The 21,068-nt window shown below is 43.4% G+C and overlaps 1 protein-coding gene across 1 annotated transcript in view; it reads left to right on the top strand.

Moving 5' to 3' along the window:
* Positions 1-21,068, top strand: part of FNDC3A (fibronectin type III domain containing 3A) — a 190,622-nt gene that overhangs the window by 161,398 nt on the left and 8,156 nt on the right. The window contains exons 21-25 of the mRNA XM_026649376.2: positions 1,390-1,503; positions 6,029-6,178; positions 16,312-16,595; positions 18,925-19,134; positions 20,446-20,612. Coding sequence (XP_026505161.1) covers positions 1,390-1,503; positions 6,029-6,178; positions 16,312-16,595; positions 18,925-19,134; positions 20,446-20,612 — 925 coding nt within the window. The remainder of the gene's footprint in view (positions 1-1,389; positions 1,504-6,028; positions 6,179-16,311; positions 16,596-18,924; positions 19,135-20,445; positions 20,613-21,068) is intronic.

The raw sequence follows: 21,068 nt of genomic DNA, 5'->3' as shown, positions 1-21,068 counted from the left end.
GGATCAAAGCAAGTTCGATATAACGCGGTTTCACCTATAACATGGTAAGATTTTTTGGCTCCTGAGGACAGCGTTATATCGGGGTAGAGGTGTACTGTAGTTTTGCACATTGATTGTTGTGTGTGCAGTCCACAGCTGAAGGCTTTCTGGAGCATAGCAACTAGCATTTTCTTACTTTTTTTCTGTGTTTTTTTTCTATTAGTGTGTACTTCACAAAGTGTAAGAAAATGTTCTCTGGTTCCTTATATTTTGAACATTAACCTTACATTAACTGCTTTAAAATCAACCATTGCTTTAAAATATTTGATTTTATTAAATAGCCAATACCCTAATTTAAAAGTAAAATGAGTGTGCATCTCAGTTCAGTTAAGTATCAGAGGGGTAGCTGTGTTAGTCTGGATCTGTAAAAAGCAACAAAGAGTCCTGTGGCACCTTATAAACTAACAGACGTATTGACCCACGAAACCTTATGCTCCAGTATGTCTCTGAGGGTATGTCTACACTACAGGATTAATCCGAATTTAGATAATTCGAATTTGGGAAACAGGTTGTATAAATTCGATTGTGCGCGGCCACACTAAGCACATTAATTCGGTTTTTAACCACATTAATTCGGTGGTGTGCGGCCACACTACCCCATTACTTTAACCACAGTAATTCGGTGGTGTGCGGCCACACTAACCCTAATTCGAATTAACAAAATCGATTTAGGCACTACTCCGCTCGTCAAGGTGGAGTACAGAAATCGATTTTAAGTGCCCTTTAATTCGAATTAACTGGCTCTGTAGTGTGGACGGGTGAAGGGTTAATTCGGATTAACGCAGCTAAATCCGAATTAAAGTCGTAGTGTAGACCAGGCCTTAGTCTATAAGGTGCCACAGGACTCTTTGTTTCAGTTCAGTTAATGAACAGGAGTCACAGAAACCTTTATTACGATTGTCACTAGTTGTCAATGTTGGCAGAGAAGCTGAATGCTGAATTACTTTCTAACATCCAGAGGAAGAATTATAGTTCTAGCCTATTATTTGGAGTCTTCTGTTTCATTTAGATTTAAATAAATACACAGTTGTACAATATTCTCTGTTACAGGTTAGCTGCCATATGTAACCTGGCAATTGTGACTTACAGAGTCATGTGCTCTTCTGAGTTACAGAGTGTAAATTGTCATGTTTATTCTCACTACATCTCCAATAGAGGAAGAATAATATAGTAGTTCTGAAGAATGCTCAACCATTGAAATGAACCCTGAAGTCATGACAAGTCATCTTGCAAATTACAGTCACACAATATTTGATGCTGACTGTCAAACACTAATAGTATATACAGCTATTGTGGGCAAAACTTCTATTTAAAAACATGGTAGTAATTATGTCAACCTATTTTTAATAGTTTGGACCCTATTCAGAGAAATGTGAAATTACTACAGCCCCTGGACCACCAGATCAGTGCAAACCCCCTCAAGTGACATGTAGATCGGCAACATGTGCACAGGTGTATTGGGAGGTAGGAATATTTTGTTATGATGTGTATTTTAGGCTTATTTTATGTCTTACGATTGTTGCCTTTTACATTCTTTTGTCAATTTTAAAAAGCCTAAACTGTAGCTAAGACAACATTTTAAAAAATGTTTCAAGACAGAAACAAGCTGCCTGCTTATGGGTTATCTTTACATTGAAACTTAAACATCAAATTTGAAAGTCCTCAAAGCATCATCTGCCATTTCCTTTATACAATATTTGTAGCTAAATGATCTACGCATATTCAAACTTCGACACACAATATCCTCTTGTTCCTTTGTTTTTATTATGGGTTTTTCCAATAGTGCTACACTGTGAGTATGAATTTGATGCAGATTCTTTTTAATTTTTTTAAGACCATTTGTTTCTTCCTTTGCAGAAAACCCAGATAGCCACACAATACAAATGATGGCTTTACACTCACCACTTTTCTAAGCTGATTTGTACTTTATATCATCACATCAGTAATAATGTAGCAAAGGGTCTAACCTGTTAACCTCCCAGTTTTCAGGTGTGTGGTTTTTAGTAAGCAAAATAAATCTCATCAAGACTAAATTTGAAAAAGATTGTCACTGCAGGGTGGGGAAGAACTCTTAACTTTTAAAAAATTTGCTTACTATGGGATGGGGATTTAGCATTGTAGATGAATGCAAAAAGGCTGAAGACTTTTCAGATGCATTTTTGCATCTATAAAATGTTCACTTTTAAAAAGAAAAAAAAATAAAATACTTTTGCACATGGAAAGTTCATATTATGTAACATGGTGTCAGTGAGCATAAATAACAAACAAATTAAGTGTTGGATGGAATCCCACATTACAGGAGAAAGCTGGTAGAAACCTTTATATTTAGGCTGCCTAACACTTTTCATGAAAAAGAGTCTTGAAACTTTTTTTAAAAAGAATCTCTAATACTTTCATTGTTTGCAACAGGACTTTAAAATTCAGCAGGACGAAAGTCTTGGGGCCAGAGAATCACCATTCTCTTCTGTCATTTGCATTGTCAGCAAAATTTTGGCAGCATATCAAAATAATAACTGCATAAGAACATTGTAATCTAAGATGCCCACACTGCACTGGGAACAATGCAGCAGCAGCATGTTGCCCTGTGGACTCAGGGAGCAGGCATCCTCCTCCAGAGAGGGTACCCCCCGTCTCTGACAATCTTTGCTGGACCTAGGCCATGGCCCCAGTGGCTTATGTCCCCTCTGTGGGTACCACATGGGGAATGAGCTCCTCACATGTCATGGGAGAGGAGGGGAGGAAAGAGCCAGACTGACCATCCCTGAACCCAGCATGTGGCCTCTTTCCTACTTCCACGCCTCCAGGGATAATGGCCTTCTATTGCATCCTAGCATAATAAAGGAGTTGGCAGATGTGATTGCAGAGCCATTGGCCATTATCTTTCAAAACTCATGGCGATTGGGTGAAGTCCCGGATGACTGGAAAAAGGCTAATGTAGTATCCATCTTTAAAAAAGGGAAGAAGGAGGATCCGGGGAACTACAGGCCAGTCAGCCTCCCCTCAGTCTCTGGAAAAATCATGGAGCGGGTCCTCAAGGAATCAATTTTGAAGCGCTTAGAGGAGAGGAAAGTTATCAGGAACAGTCAGCATGGATTCACCAAGGGCAAGTCATGCCTGACTAACCTAATTGCCTTTTATGATGAGATAACTGGCTCTGTGGATGAGGGGAAAGCAGTGGATGTGTTATTCCTTGACTTTAGCAAAGCTTTTGACACGGTCTCCCACAGTATTCTTGCCAGCAAGTTAAAGAAATATGGGCTGGATGAATGGACTATAAGCTGGATAGAAAGCTGGCTAGATCATCAGGTTCAATGGGTAGTGATCAACGGCTCCATGTCTAGTTGGCAGCCGGTATCAAGCGGAGTGCCCCAAAGGTCGGTCCTGGGGCCGGTTTTGTTCAATATCTTCATTAATGATCTGGAGGATGGCGTGGATTGCACCCTCAGCAAGTTTGCAGATGACACTAAACTGGGAGAAGTGGTAGATACGCTGGAAGGTAGGGATAGGATACAGAGGGACCTCGACAAATTAGAGGATTGGGCCAAAAGAAATCTGATGAGGTTCAACAAGGACAAGTGCAGAGTCCCGCACTTAGGACGGAAGAATCCCATGCACTGCTACAGACTAGGGACCGAGTGGCTAGGCAGCAGTTCTGCAGAAAAGGACATAGGGGTTACCGTGGACGAGAAGCTGGATATGAGTCAACAGTGTGCCCTTGTTCCCAGGAAGGCTAACGGCATTTTGGGCTGTATAAGTAGGAGCATTGCCAGCAGATCGAGGGACGTGATCATTCCCCTCTATTCGGCATTGGTGAGGCCTCATCTGGAGTACTGTATCCAGTTTTGGGCCCCACACTACAAGAAGGATGTGAAAAAATTGGAAAGAGTCCAGCGGAGGGCAACAAAAATGATTAGGGGCCTGGAGCACATGACTTATGAGGAGAGGCTGAGGGAACTGGGATTGTTTAGTCTGCAGAAGAGAAGAATGAGGGGGGATTTGATAGCTGCTTTCAACTACCTGAAAGGGGGTTCCAAAGAGGATGGATCTAGACTGTTCTCAGTGGTAGCAGATGACAGAACAAGGAATAATGGTCTCAAGTTGCAGTGGGGGAGGTTTAGGTTGGATATTAGGAAAAACTTTTTCACTAGGAAAGTGGTGAAGCACTCAGATGGGTTCCCTAGGGAGGTGGTGGAATCTCCTTCCTTAGAGGTTTTTAAGGTCAGGCTTGACAAAGCCCTGGCTAGGATGATTTAGTTGGGGATTGGTCCTGCTTTGAGCAGGGGGTTGGACTAGATGATCTCCTGAGGTCCCTTCCAACCTTGATATTCTATGATTCTGCTAACAGCTAATGTCATTAATTCTTCTTCGAGTGCTTGCTCATGTCAATTCCATTCTAGGTGTGCACGTTCTTGGGTGCAATCGTCAGAGATTTTTGCCTTAGCGGTATCCATAGAGTAGGCAGTGGTGCCCCTTTGAGTGCTGCACTCATGCGCCTATATATCAGGCGCCGCTGGCCCTACGCCCTCTCGGTTTCTTCTTACTGCTGTGAATGCCTCACAGGAGAACTCTGTTCTATCCCTGCTTCTGCCCAGTCTTCCTATATGATTTCAAACAAGTCATTTAAACCAACATTTTAATTGTGTGTTCCTCATTTACTGGTGCCCAACTTAAGATACCTGCAAACTGAGACACAGAAGTGCTGAGCGTTCACAAATACAACCAATGATATTGGGAGTTGTGGATGCTCAGTCCCTCCGGCAGTAAGGTAATTTGGTATGCAGGATTGTGCATAGCACTGGGAATCAGGAGGTTTTAATCCTGGCCCTGCCACTGAATCACTGTGTGGCCTCAGCCAAGCCTCTTTGCCTTGATTTCCCCATCTATAAAATGGGAAAAGTAATTCTGTCATCTTGTAGTTGAGATAAATTAATTAATGTCTGTGCAACACAGATACAATTATAAGTACCATGATCAAAAGTACCACGAGAAAAATAATTCTGTGTTGCTCATAGGCTTTGAACACTGTGGGGTAAGTAAGGCATGGAGCCACCAATTGAAAAATGAGAATAAAAATATTTGGACAGCCGCCTCATTCCTTGATTGTCCATTCTGTGTCCTGAATGAGGCAGGGGTCCTCTGGAAACAGTAGTATATAATTATATATTTAAATACTGTATCGTGATGCATACACACAAGGGAGCAGAATTAAAGTTTACATAGCCAACCTAGTTTCTGGTGCATCCTAACTTTCTAGTGTTTGACTTTGCAACCTAAATGTGTTTTAACAATTTTAATGTCATCTATAAATAGTCCAGAATATGCCACAATTTATTGTAAATTATAGAAGAGAAAGATTTCTGCCAGTCATAGCTACAGGACATCAAACACTATTCTCTCAAATGTTGTTTATGTTCAATCACATTCCTTTTTCATATAGTCCACTTCTTAAACTAATGATTCTTTTTTTTAAAAACTGCCCTGGAGCAATGATTCATAATAGCATATCCTCAGTGAGAAACAGTATCTTAGACTGGTATATCCTCCATGAAAGAAGAGAATAATTTTTATTTCATTATTTGTAATCTAGTTCTTTAAGAGAAATCACTTTGAAGCATATCCTCATTTAATAGATTTTATGATTATCACTTAGTGTCACTTCAATATTTAAGCAACTGAAAAAGCAGTTACTGCTCCACATATGATACTCTGCCACCATGAACATTATCCATTAGTATTTTAATGTGCTCAAGACCAATAAAATAATGCAGTGTTTTGCTTGTACTGTAATAAACTGGAGATTGCTGAAGCTACCGTAGGGTGACTTTCCTGTGGAAATGCAGTTTCTACAGCTTTCTGGCCTACTTTTATGGCTTAAAATGCTACATTCATTATCTTACTGTTTTATAGAGAAAGTAGTCAAGATTTGGTGAGTTTGGTCTGATTTTTAGACAATGAATTTAAGTCCTAATTATTTCTGTTAACTTTAAAGGTCCCAGTAAATAATGGAGCTGACATCACAGAATACCGTTTGGAGTGGGGCAGTGTGGAAGGATGCATGCAGATCTGTTACTGTGGGACTGGACTCAATTATGAAATGAAAGGACTTTTACCTGCAACTATATATTACTGCAGGGTTCAGGTAAAGAGGAAGACTTACTGTTGGTATCCTGCTATTCACAGATCTCAGTGTTTCCATGAATATTTATTTTACTTTCTCAGGGAAGGAGAACATCAAAGTGAAACGGAGAGAAACGGTCCTTCTTTCCAGATGATGTCATGGTATCCTCTCGCACTGAGAATACCTCTCTGGGGAAGGGAATCCCAGTTATTAGGAAGAGACAAGTAATAGTAATGGGGGATTCGATCATTAGAAATATAGATATGGGTTTGTGATGGTGAATTGCCTGCCAGGTGTGAATGTTGCAGATCTCTCAAGACATCTAGACAGATTTATGTGCAGTGCTGAGGAGAGCCAGTGGTCGTGGTACATGTAGGTACCAATGACATAGGGAAAGGTAGCAAAGAGGTCCTGGTGCCGACAGGGGGAGCCGTTGAGTCTGGTACTTCTGGTCTCTCCTGATCAAAAATGCCGGGTGGAGGTCAGAGAACTTCCATCCAACCGGGATACCTTTGAGGCCGCTTGGAACTTAATTACCATGACAGCTCCTTGGTCCCTAGCCAGTCGGGATAAGGCCCCCGGTGCCGCAGCGCGGGGTATCTTCTAGAGACAAGCCGTTGATGATGAGGAGATCACCATCCCCCGGGCTTTGCTCCCCATGCCACCACTCCCCATGACGGTCCCCGTCTCAGTCTTCGAGGCACCGGTCACCGCCGACAACACGGCACCTGTCCCCTGCACCGGACGGACGACATCGCTCTCAGTTGCAGTGCTGCTCTACATTCCGGCACCGCTTTCCATCCTGGCACCGCTCATCACGGCACCATTCCCCATCTTCCCATCGCAGCACCGCTCCCCAGCACCGTACTCACAGCATCAATCCCCGGCACCGCTCCGCTCGGCACCGCTGTGGCCTTCGCACTCCAGGTCCACATCGTCGGAGGCAGAGTCCCACTATTCGCGGCACAGCTGGCGCAGGTTGGGCCGTCACAAGCAGGACATGAGTGCAGTGCCATAGCAGGTACAGTGGCAGGGGCCCACCAGACCCAGGGCACTCATTCCAGGGGCCCTCACTCAATGGTATCGGAACCGCGAATGCCCCCGGCAGCCGCGGGTTATCTCACCCCTCGAGGCTCCGAGACTACATCGGTGCGGGCTGCACAGCCGCCTCCCAATCCCATGCCCACCACCAGCACCGAACCTGCAGTCATTGCAGAGGAGCCTGTCACCAAACAGGACATCTCCAGGGCTCCAGATGGCCAGGAGGGCCCTTTGTCCCCCTGGCATCGTCTTCGTCCTCCCTGGAAAAAGCAGTAGTGGGGTCTTCCTCCTCTGGGCCGCCCCCAATCGACAGTCAGGCACACCGGGACCTGCTGTGCAGAGTGGCTCACAACATGGAGCTGCAAGCCAAGGAGGTTGTTGAGCCAGAGGACCTGATGGTGGACATCCTGGCTCTGGAGGGCCCATCGAGGGTGGCTTTGCCCCTCATTAAAATGATTCAGGCTAACACCAAAACCCTGCCTCCATTCCCCCGACTGCAAAGGGAGTGGAAAGAAAGTACTTTACTTTCTTTACCACAGTATTCTTGCCACCAAGTTAAAGAAGTATGGACTGTAAGGTGGATAGAAAGCTGGCTAGATCGTCGGGCTCAACAGGTAGTGAGGTTAAACAAGGACAAGTGCAGAGTCCCGCACTTAGGACGGAAAAATCCCATGCACTGCTACAGACTAGGGACCGAGTGGCTAGGCAGCAGTTCTGCAGAAAAGGACATAGGGGTTACCGTGGACGAGAAGCTGGATATGAGTCAACAGTGTGCCCTTGTTGCCAAGAAGGCTAACGGCATTTTGGGCTGTATAAGTAGGGGCATTGCCAGCAGATCGAGGAACATGGTCGTTCCCCTTTATTCGACATTGGTGAGGCCTCATCTGGAGTACTGTATCCAGTTTTGGGCCCCACACTACAAGAAGGATGTGAAAAAATTGGAAAGAGTCCAGCGGAGGGCAACAAAAATGATTAGGGGCCTGGAGCACATGACTTATGAGGAGAGGCTGAGGAAACTGGGATTATTTAGTCTCCAGAAGAGAAGAATGAGGGGGGATTTGATACCTGCTTTCAACTACCTGAAGGGGGGTTCCAAAGAGGATGGATCTAGACTGTTCTCAGTGGTAGCAGATGACAGAACAAGGAGCAATGGTCTCAAGTTGCAGTGGGGGAGGTCTAGGTTGGATATTAGGAAACACTATTTCACTAGGAGGGTGGTGAAGCACTGGAATGCGTTACCTAGGGAGGTGGTGGAATCTCCTTCCTTGGAGGTTTTTAAGGCCCGGCTTGACAAAGCCCTGGCTGGGATTATTTAGTTGGGAATTGGTCCTGCTTTGAGCAGGGGGTTGGACTAGATGACCTCCTGAGGTCCCTTCCAACCCTGATATTCTATGATTCTATGATTCTACTTCGTCCCCTCTAAGGGGTACGAGTACTTGTATACATACCCGCAGCCCTGCTCGTTGATGGTGGCCGCGGTAAACGAGCATGAAAGGCAGGGGCAGCAGGGTCCAAACCCAAAGTCTAAGGACTCTAAAAAGCTGGACCTATTCGGCCGGAAGGTCTACTGGACTAGGGGGCTCCAGCTAAGGATTGCCAACCAGCAGGCAATCCTGAGTAGGTACAACTTTAACTCCTGGAGCCCCATGTTAAAGTTCAAGGAGTTACTACCCAGGGAGTCCATGGAAGAGTTTGGGGCCATAGTGAACGAGGGCAAGGCAGCGGCATGGACCTTGTTGCAAGCCTCACTGGATCCTGCAGACATGAGGAGAAGCTCATGGTGTCTGGGCTTCCCCCGGAAGTGCAACAAACTCTGCAGGACTTGCCATTTGATGGCATGGGCCTGTTTGTGGAGCAAACAGACTCCAGGCTTCACAGCCTAAAAGATTCTCAGGCAATGATGAAATCGCTGGGCATGCATACACCAGCCACCCAGCGCAAACATTTTAAGCCCCAACCCCAGCAGCGTTTCTACCCTCCCCAGCCTAGGCAGTACTTCTCGAGGAAGCGTGGCAAGAATGGCAGGCGCAAGCTTTCCCAGCCCCCGCCTAGCCTAGGCCAAGGCCAGGCGCAGTCTTCATCAGGCGCTAAACAGGCCTTATGAAGGTGCGCCCGAGGACAGCACACCAGTCAGTGGACCAGATCCTCATCCCTTTTTCCTGAACCGTCTGTCCCACTTTTACCGTGCTTGGTTACAAATAACATCAGACCGCTGGGTCCTTCGTATGGTAAAAGTGGGATATTCTCTCAAGTTCTGCTCTTCCCCTCCCTCCCAGACCCATCCTCAACCTGCGAGGCCTCAACAGCTTCATGAAAAAGCTGAAGTTTCGCATGGTCTCCCTAAGTTCGATCATCACCTCTCTGGATCCAGGAGACTGGTACGCTGCCCTCGACCTCAAGGATGCGTACTTCCACATCTCAATACATCCTGCTCACAGACATTTCCTCATGTTTGTGGTCTACAACAACCGTTACCAATTCATGGTCCTCCCTTTCGGCCTATCCACAGCCCCACGAGTCTTCACCAAGTGCATGTCGGTCATGGCCGTTTTCCTACATCAGAGGCAAGTGCAGATATATCCATACCTCAACGACTGGCTGCTCAGTGGACATTTCAGGGATCAAGTGGAGGCTCAGGTCCACTTTGTGAGATCCACCTTCGACAGGTTGGGTTTCCTCCTCAGCGAATACAAATCGACCCTATCACCGACTCAAAGGATAGAGTTTATCGGCTCAGTGTTGGACTCGGGCCAGGCCACGGCATCACTGCCAGAGGCCCGTTTCCAAGCAATGACGGACATCATTCAAAGCCTCAGACGGCACCCTGTGACCACAGCAAGGGGTTGCTTAAGGCTCCTCGGCCACATGGCAGCATGTACTTACATGGTACAGCACGCCAGGCTGAGGCTCAGGCCTCTACAAGCTTGTTTAGCATCGGCCTACCGTCCAGGGCGAGACTGCGTAGACACAGTGGTCACTCTTCTGGTGCAGGTCCTCGAGTCCCTCTGCTGGTGGCTCAACCTGCAAGAAGTGTACAAGGGAATCCCCTTCGACAGACCCCAGCCCTCTCTGTCTCTAGTAACAGTTGCATCAGCGCTGGGATGGGGCGCTCACCTGGGAGAACTACAGACGCAAGGCCTCTGGTTGCAGGATGAGCTCTCGCTCCACATCAACATCAAGGAGTTGAGGGTAGTCCGACGAGCATGCCAAACCTTCCAAGTCCAATTGCAAGGGAAGTGTGTGGGAGTCATGACAGACAACACAACTGCGATGTTTTATACAAACAAGGAGGGAGGGACTCGTTCTTCTCCCCTATGTCGGGAAGGCCCTCAAGCTGTGGGTCTTCTACATAGCCTACTCTATTCACCTGGAAGTGTCTTACCTCCCAGGGTCCCAGAATGAGTTGGTGGACTACCTCAGCAGATCCTTCCACAACCATGAGTGGTCCATCCGCCTGAATGTAATACACAGCGTTTTCCAAAGGTGGGGAATTTCCCAGATCGACCTGTTTGCCACACGGGGCAACAGAAAGTGCCTGTGATTCTGTTCCTTCCAGAATCACAGTCCGGGCTCACTTGTGGACGCATTTCTCCTCCCCTGGATGGACCATCTGCGTTCCCACTCATCCACAAAGTTCTGCTCAAGATCCACTGAGACAAGGCAGCGGTCATACTGGTGGCAATGACTTGGCCTTGTCAACACTGGTACACCACGCTCCTGGAGCTGTCGGTGGACATCCCAATCGCACTGCCCCTGGTCCCGGACCTGATCACCCAATACTATGGTCGCCTTCAGCACCCCGACCTCCAGTCCCTTCACCTCATGGCTTGGAAGCTCCATGGCTAACCCCATGGAGCTCAGGTGCTCAGAGCCTGTTAGGGAGATCTTACTTGGTAGCAGGAAACCCTCCAGCAGGGCCACCTACCTGGCCAAGTGGAAAAGGTTTGCAATCTGGTGCTCTCAGAGCCGCGTACCTCCGATGCAGGTGCACATACCGCTTATCCTGGACTATCTACTGCACTTGAAATAGCAAGGCCTGGTGGCACCATCCATCAAGGTACACCTAGCAGCCATCTTGGCCGCCCACCCGGGAGTGACTGGGTGTTCTGTCTTCGCCAATCCCATGGTTGGCCATTTCCTAAAGGGGCTGGACAGACTGTACCCATGGGTTAGACAGCCGATCCTGGCATGGGACCTGAAGCTGGTCCTGTCCAGACTAACGGGGCCACCATTTGTACCCCTGGTGACTTGCTCGCTCCTCTACCTGTCACTGAAGGTGGCCTTCCTAGTCACCATTACTTTGGTAAGGAGGGTATAGGAGCTACAAGTCCTCACCTCTGACCCTCCTTACATGGTTTTCTATAAGGACAAGGTGCAGCTCAGGCCTCACCCGGCCTTTCTCCCAAAGGTTGTGTCCTAATTCCACTCCAACCAGGACATTTTTCTACCTGTTTTTTACCCTAAGCTTCACACGGATAGCCAAGAACAAAGGTTTCACTCTCTGGACATTAGGTGAGCGCTGGCCTTTTACATTGAACGCACAAAGCTGTTTCGTAAGTTGAACCAGCTGTTCGTGGCAGTGGCAGACCGGATGAAAGGACTCCTGGTCTCATCGCAGAGGATCTCATCATGGATCACGTCCTGTATCCAGGCATGCTATGAGTTAGCTAAAATTCCAGCCTCTGCACTAACAACACATTCCACAAGAGTGTGGACCTCCTCGGTGGCGTTCCTGGCCCAGGTTCCAATCCAGGAGATCTGCAGGGCAGCGACATGGTCCTCGGTTCACACTTTCACCTCTCATTGCTCAATTACCTAGCATGCCAGAGACGATACAGCATTCAGCAGAGCGGTGCTCCAGTCAGCAATTCCATAACTCCGACCCCACCTCCTCGGGAAGGCTTGGGAATCACCTAATTGGAATCGATATGAGCAAGCACTCGAAGAAGAAGAAATGGGTACTCACCTTCTCATAACTGTTGTTCTTCGAGATGTGTTGCTCATATCCATTCCAAACCCACCCACCTTCCCCTCTGTCAGAGTACTGGCAAGAAGCAACTGAGGAGGAGCCGGGTCGGCAGGGTCCTATATTCACCGCCATGGAGGTGCCACTCCAGGGGGCTCCACAGCCAACCCAACGGGTGTTGCTAGCGGAAAAACCTTCCAACGACTGTGCACGTGGAATCGATATGAGCAACACATCTCGAAGAACAACAGTTATGAGAAGGTGAGTAACCATTTTTCTCAATGCGTGGATGAGACAATAGTGTAGGGAGAGAGGTTTTGATTTATTAAGAACTGGGGAACCTTTTGGGAAATGAGGAGCCTATACAGGAAGAATGGGCTCCACCTAAAGCAAAACAGAATCAGATTCCTAGCATGTAAAATTTAAGGTGGTAGAGGAGTTTTTAAACTAAGGTCGGGGGGGAAAGCTATCAGGTGCGGAGGAGCACATGGTTTGGACAGAGACATCCCTTAGGGAAAGATCTATTAATGGGAATTCTCTATATCCTAGTATGGAAGATAGGATAGAAGTTAATAAAGTACAGGTAGGAGATGACGAGAAACAGTCAAATGAAAGAGGTCCCATTCAATTACATCACATAATGGCAGACAGCTAAAAAGTGACAAATTGTATAAGTGCTTGTATACAGATGTTAGAAGTCTAAATACTAAGATGGTGAACTTTGCGCCTCATATTAAATGAGGATATTGATATAATAGGCATCACAGAAACTTGGTAGGATGATGATAAGCAATGGGACATGGTAATATCGGGGGACAAAATTTATAGGAATGACAGAGTAGGTCGTGCTGGTGGGAGAGTGGCACTGTATGTGAAAGAAAGAATAGAGTCAAATATTATAAAAATCTTAAATGAATCAAACTGTGCCATAAAATCTCTATGAATAGAAATTCCATGCTTGAATAATAAGAATAAAGCAGGTTTCAGAGTAGCAGCCGTGTTAGTCTGTATCCGCAAAAAGAACAGGAGTACTTGTGGCACCTTAGAGACTAACAAATTTATTAGAGCATAAGCTTTCGTGGGCTACAACCCACTTCTTCGGATGCATATAGAGTGAAACATATATTGAGGAGATATATATACACACATACAGAGAGCATGAACAGGTGGGAGTTGTCTTACCAACTCTGAGAGGCCAATTAAGTAAGAGAAAAAAATCTTTTGAAGTGATAATCAAGATAGCTCAGTACAGACAGTTTGATAAGAAGCAAGTGTGAAAATACTTACAAGGGGAGATAGATTCAGTGTTTGTAATGGCTCAGCCATTCCCAGTCTTTATTTAATCCTGAGTTGATTGTGTCTAGTTTGCATATCAATTCCAGCTCAGCAGTCTCTCGTTGGAGTCTGTTTTTGAAGTTTTTCTGTTTTAAGATAGCCACCCGCAGGTCTGTCATAGAATGGCCAGTATAGAATAAAGCAGTAGGGATCTACCACCAACCACCCGACTAGGAAATGCTCCAGGAGATTAGAGAAGCAATACAAATAGAAAACTAAATAATAATGGGGGATTTTAGCTATCCTTATATTGACTGGGTACATGTCATCTCAGGATGGGATGCATAGATAAAGTTTCTTGACTCCATAAATGACTGCTAGCTAGTCCTAGAACCCACAAGAAGAGAGGCAATTCTTGATTTGTCCTAAATGGAGCACAGGATCTGGTCCAAGAGAAAAATATATAGCTGAACTGCTTGATAATAGCAACCATAATATAATGAAATTTAACATCCTTGGGCGGGAGGGGAACACCAAAGAAGCCCGCCACAGTAGCATTTAACTTCAGAAAGGGCAACTACACAAAAATGAAGATGCTAGTTAAATGGAAATTAAAAGGTACAGTCACAAAACTCAAATGCCTGCAAGCTGCATGGAAACTTTTTAAAAACACCATAATAGACGCTCAAATTAAATGTATACCCCAAATTAAAAAACACAATAAGAGGACCAAAAAGTGCCACAACAAACAATAAAGTAAAAGAAGTGGTTAAAGGCAAAAAGGCTTCCTTTAAAAATTGGAAGTTAAATCCTACTTAGGAAAATAGAAAGGAGCATGAATTCTGGCAAGTCAAGTGTAAAAGTATAATTAGGCAGGCCAAAAAGAATTTGAAGAGCAACTAGCCAACAACTCAGAAACTAACAGCAAAGAGTTTTTTAAGTACATCAGAAGCAGGAAGCCTGCCAAACAATCAGTGGGGCCACTGGACAAAGGACGTGCTAAAGGAACACTTAAGGAAGATAAGGTCATTGCGGAGAAGTGAAATGAATTCTTTGTATTGGTCTTCACTGCAGAGGATGTGAGGGAGACTCCCACACCTGAGCCATTCTTTTTAGGTGACAGATCTGAGGAACTATTCCAGATTGAGGTGTCAATAGAGGAGATTTTGGAACAAATTGATAAATTAAACAATAGTATGCCACCTAACCAGATGGGATTCACCCACGAGTTCTGAAGGAACTCAAATATGAAATTGCAGAACTACTGGCTGTGGTATGAAACCTATCATTTAAATCAGCTTCTGTACCAGATGACTGGAAAATAGCTAATGTGACACCAATTTTTTAAAAAGGCTCAAGAGGCGATCCTGGCAATTATAGACTGGTAAGCCTAACTTCAGTACCAGGCAAATTGGCTGAAACTATAGTGAAGAACAGAATTATCAGACACATAGATGAACACTATTTGTTGGGGAAAAGTCAGCATGGCTTTTGTAAAGGGAAATTGTGCCTCACCAATCTATTAGAATTCTTTGAGGGGATCAACAAACATGTGGACAAGGGTGATCCAGTGGATATAGTGTACTTGGACTTTCAGAAAGCTTTTGACAAGATCCCTCACAGAGGGCTATTAAGCAAAGTAAGCAGTCATGGAATAAAAGGGACCTCCTCTCATGGATAAGTAACCTGTTAAAGATAGGAAACGATGGGTAGAAATAAATGGTCAATTTTCACAATGGATAGGGATAAATAGTGGTGTCCCCCAGGGATCTGTACTAGGATCAGTGCTGGTCAACATATTCATACATGATCTGTAAAAAGGGGTTAACAGTGTGGTGGCAAATTTGCAGACGATGCAAAATTACTCAAGATAGTTAAGTTCAAATCAGACTGCAAAGAGTTATAAAGCGATCTCACAAAACTGGGGGACGGAGTGAGCAACAAAATGGCACATGAAATTCTATGTTGACAAATGCAAAATAATGCACATTGGAAAACATAATCCCAGCTATACATACAATATGATAGAGTCTAAATTAGCTCTTACCACTCAAGAAAGAGATCTTAGAATCATTGTGGATAGTTCTCTGAAAACATCCACTCAGTGTGCAGTGGTAGTCAAAAAAGCCAATACAATATTAGGAACCATTAGGAAAGGGATAGATAATAAGACAGAAAATATCATAATGCCACTGTATGAATCCATGGTACGCCCAGTCCTTGAATACTGCATGCAGTTCTGGTCGCCCCATCTCAAAAAAGATATATTAGAATTCAAAAAGGTACAGAGAAGGACAACAAAAATGATTAAGGATAGGGAACAGTATGAGGAGAGATTAAAAAGACTACGACTTTTCAGGTTGGAAAAGAGATGACTAAGAGGGGATATGATAGAGGTCTATAAAATAGTGACTGGTGTGGAGAAAGTGAATAAGGAAATATTATTTACTCCTTCACACAAGAAACCAGGGGTCACCCAGTGAAATTAATAGACAGCAGGTTTAAAACGGACATAAGGAAGTACTTCTTCACACAGCACATAGTCAATCTGTGGAACTCCTTGCCCGGGGACATTGTGAAAGCCAAAACTGTAACAGGGTTAAAAGAGAATTAGATAAGTTCTTTGAGGATACATCCATCAATGGCTATTAGCCAAGACGGTCAGGGATGCAATCTCATGGTCTGAGTGTCCCTAGCCTCTGATTGCCAAAAGCCGGGAATGGACAACGGGATGGATCACTTGATGATTACCTATTCTGTTTATTCCTTCTGAAGCACCTGGCATTGGCTACTGTGGGAAGACAGTATATTGAGTTGAAGGACCATTGATCTGACCCACTATCACCATTCTTATGTTACTTTGCATTTGCAGGCCGTGAATGTTGCAGGCGCAGGACCTTTCAGTGAAGTAGTTGTATGCATGACACCAGCCTCTGTACCTGCAGTTGTGACCTGTCTTCAGGGAAGAAGTGAAGATGAAGTGGAGAGTCCACACTATTCACCTTCCACATGCCTTGCCATAAGCTGGGAAAAACCCAGTGACCATGGTTCTGAAATCCTTGGCTACAGCATAGACTATGGAGAAAAGCAGCCTGTAACTGTTGGGAAGGTTTCAAGCTATTTCATAGACAATTTGCAGCCAGACACAACATACAGGTATGCTGTGCAAAGTGGTGTGGCTTCCTTAGCATTTTACATAGAAGGAAAATAATCTATTGTCTTTGTTCCCACATTGCTTCAAATCACTACCACCCTATCAAAGTATGGCTCTCTGAGCTCTGGTCAAGTGTAGCAATGATCAGAAAAGAGACTATGTAATGAACTCAACAGATCTGGTCACTATGGGCATTTAGTTGTATCTACCAAGTTTTTGCTCCTGTTAGCATGGCAGAACCAATACAGTTCTGGAAAAAGAGAACCTAATTCCATTCATGCATCAGCTTCATATTGGTTAACAAAGTTCTGATTGTAAATTCAAATTCAGTGAGACTTTGTTGTCATGAAACAAGCTATACGGGTGTTGCCAAAGTATTGAAAAAAGACAGACTCCTAAGGTATCTGTCAAATTAGGTAAGATCTGTTGATCTGCTGTGTCCATTTGTCATTATTTTCCATTTCTGATCCAGTGCCTGGTTGTTACAAAGTGTGATGCAATTTCTGCAGAACCTTTATTGCTGGTGGTGATACATCTAGGCACAAAGAGCATAACTTTGAGATCCCTGGTGGTGTCTGCAAAAGTGATGGTTACAGAAAACATCCTTTTCCTTGTAAATCGGTTAAATTTAATATGGCAGTTATTAAAAGACAATGAACACAGAATTCCACTGTGCCACTTTAGTCATTTTTACAGTTGAATTGCATTCTATGCTCATGTTAGAAACACAGATCCTCTGCATTAAAATATATTGGGTGAAATCTTGACTCCATTGAAGTCAATGGCAAAGCTCGCATTGACTTCATTGGGGCCAGGGTTTCACCTCATGTGTATGATGTTCATTATAAACTGCCAGGGTAACCCTTAATATTTTTTTAGAAATAAAATACTTTTAATTATGTTATATTACTTTTAAAATGTTGTAATTACTTTTAAAACTGTTATATTAGTAATTGAAGAACTACTGCCTGCCACATTATGAGAAATTGTAAAATATATATATTACCGAAGAACTGGAAATTGACATTGCAAAGATATTTTTGCACTTAGACACACAAAAGTACTTTTATATCACAGATTTGATAAACCCTGCCAGCTTCTTGTGAAAATAAACAAAACTCAAATATGTGGTCGCCAGTGCTACAGTGTGCTAATAAATTAACATACTCAAAATTAAACAGTTCTATTGTGATAGATATATAAGGAATGAAATCTGTGCAGACAAAGGGACCCCAGCATTTTGCAATTGTGACCTTAATTTTTGCAGTTGCTCAAACATTGATTTTTTTCAAAACACACAGACATTAATGTATGATATTTTAATGGAAAACAAGGTGCCTTAGAGTCATGGAGTGTTGGTCTAATCAAGGTACCTTTGAAATCCATAAAGCCTGCAGCTGTGTCCCCCAATTTCTATGCTCTTTAAATCTCAGGGCTATTTTCTGTTTTTGTTTTGTAAAAATAAGGTTCTAATCTTCTTTGCTGAGTCACAGACCTTCAAACTGTAAACCTATTCCTGAGATTGAAAGTTTGCAACATTGACTTCCTGAAAATCACAGATTATTCCTAGTCCCTACCACAATCACAATGGCCTGCAAAGTTCACAGCTGCTAGACCTCTGATTTATTGTTTTCTTTCCCTTTTTTTGTGTGGACCCCTTGATAATTCATTGTTGGGAGTGACCAACTGTGCCGCTACCAGTGATACCAGCACCACTGCAACATCCCTGCAAGAGAAAAAAATGGTGGCAGCCCAAATATTCCCTTCCATTTTTAATGAATTAGTTCAGTTCTAGGAGGCTCTCAGAACTTCTCTTTGGCCACCCCAACTCTCTTAAGGCTGGTCCTAACATGGATGTTTATTATCAGAGAAAGCTGAATGTTGATCTGTTGCTTATTACTTCATTTATTGGTATAATGAAAATATGCAGTAATTGGAAGGGATTCAGAAGATCAAGGCTTTCTATTAATATAATTGCTATAAATATAAGTTCTTGTGCTGAACTAGGATCACTTGATGTCCCAGGACCCAAACATTAGAACTTTTATTGCCTGTCGTTATATGATGACCCTTATGTTAATATTCTTTACTTTTAATAGAATAGATTGTTTTAAAGTACTGCAAGATGAATGCACATTCATTAATATTTATGACTAAATCCAACAGCTCTTAGTGGTAAGGGACATGTATATCATAAAAAGTAGTATCTGTTCAATGACCTTATTATTCTCTACTGTAACACTCTTGAATATGAGTGCTGGAATTAATCAGTTACCCTTTTAAATTTGTATTCATGTTTACATGGATAATTTTTTTCTTTTTAATTATTAGAATACGAATTCAAGCCCTAAATAGTCTTGGAGCAGGTCCTTTCAGCCACACAATAAAACTGAAAACAAAGCCACTCCCTCCTGATCCGCCTCGCCTGGAATGTGCTGTATACAGTTCTCAGACTCTCAAGCTAAAATGGGGAGAGGGAACTTCAAAAGCATTAACTGACTCCATTCAGTATCACCTTCAGATGGAAGATAAGAATGGAAGGTTAGCACTAATATCACTTCCTTTTGTATGTGCTCTGCATTATACATGGTGGTGTTTAATGGATGTATCAGAAAGACATAATGGAAGAAGACACCATACCTTTGGTTTAATTTAAAATGAATTTAAGAAGTTGTCTGTCTTGGGAAGAAAATGGGAGACTCTGATGTTCAGCATTAGAGGATGTAAGAAATTAAAACTGAACAGTTTTCATAGTGAAGGTTCAACATGAGGAGCTTGATGTGGAGATGAGATGGCTTGTGCCACCATGCTCTTCTGTTTTCTATGGTTTTGTTGAGTATTTATGTTGATTAAGTTTGATCTAATTCTTTTAACTTGATGTGCCTCTTGGGGAATGAGGGGTGAGTTCTCACCTTGTTGCTGCTTTCTTTATAGGGTGAGGAGCTTAAGGATTTAAATTCATTAATATTTTACTTGCACCACCTTTCCCTAGATAGCAAAACACACAATACCACCGCACCACATACACTACCCTAGTATGAGCATATGATAGCTTGAGAACTGGACAAAAGTAGGACAGGGTAGATTATGGAACCTGCCCTGACATAGGGAGAAACAGAAATGGAGATCCACATAACAGGGAATTCACCATTGCCCCAAAAAGTAATTCATGCCTGCACCCCAACTCAGAAATGAACAGGAGCAGAATATGGTAACAAAACCTCTCCACTCTCTCTGAGACAAAACCTGTGCTATGTATTAGAACCCCCAAGACTGAAAAGCAAACAGATGGGCCAGTGAAACTAACCTGCTCCGGCATCATGACACAAGAGAGGGTGGCCAATCTAGAAAAACCCATCAGAGTGGGGCAACAACGTATGTTGCAACTGTGACAGATCCCTCCCACACAGATGTGACATTAGCGCCATAGCACATCTTCCCCACAAAAATGTGGAAGAGCAATGGGAACCACAGAGACTGGACCGTTTCTTGGAGCTAGTGAGGAGTATTGCTGAGGTGCAGGTAGCTAAAATCCAGGCCCACTCACTTTTGATGATAGGGGAGCAATGATAATGAAAGCACCACGTACTAAACTAATCCAGAGCTCTCCCCCTTTCCCACTCCAAGACAAAATAAGACTAGCAGCAGTTACTGCTTATTGAAAAGTGAGCTCATTGTTCTGTATTACTGAAAGATCATAAATTAACTTGGAAATCAGTATTTGTGAGCTTCTCATTAAGTTCCAGGAATTAAAAAAAAAAAGATGAGTGAATTTAAAACAAAAATAGAAATCATGCAGACTGCTTTGGAATCTATTTAGTCTGTTTACATAATCACTATGTCTACTTTCAGATTTATAACCTTATACAGAGGACCATGTCATACATACAAAGTACAAAGACTCATTGAGTCAACATCCTACAAATTTTGTATTCAGGCTTGTAATGAAGCTGGTGAAGGTCCACTTTCTCAAGAGTACATTTTCAAGACTCTCAAATCTGTTCCAGCTGCCTTGAAAGGTAAGCATTGTATTTTCACTTGTCATTTAACTGTAATATCATTTTTCTCACTACTTAATAAATCAGTACTACTAGTCCTATTCAGTTTAAACAAGCTTGCAGTTAAGGGGCAGTGCTGAGTAGTTTAAGTCCCAAATCCATGTTAAGGGTTTTGTTTGTTTGTTTTTTTAATTAAAAATCAACTGAATAGAAAGGACTTTGTGATCATATTTTATTCAATTAATTATTTTTGATGGGGTTTAAACAATTCCTCTTTAAAGTGCTCTAAACAAACACGATACATTGTGGCATCCAGAGACTCCATAATGGATGCATTAAAATACATAGATGATGAAGGTATCAGCAGCAGCTCCATACTTAATGGGACATGTAATTTTTCAATTAAAGCAGGGTTGACAGCCTTTTGTCAAGCTTGAACACAAATCACCAAAACTGCACATCTCCTTCCATACACTT

This window comes from Terrapene carolina, unplaced genomic scaffold, assembly GCF_002925995.2.
Source record: "Terrapene carolina triunguis isolate 2854851 unplaced genomic scaffold, T_m_triunguis-2.0 Scaffold16, whole genome shotgun sequence".
Lineage (NCBI taxonomy): Eukaryota > Metazoa > Chordata > Testudines > Emydidae > Terrapene > Terrapene triunguis.
The sequence above is the reverse complement of the archived record's forward strand: the minus strand, read 5'-3'. Positions and strand labels throughout refer to the sequence as shown.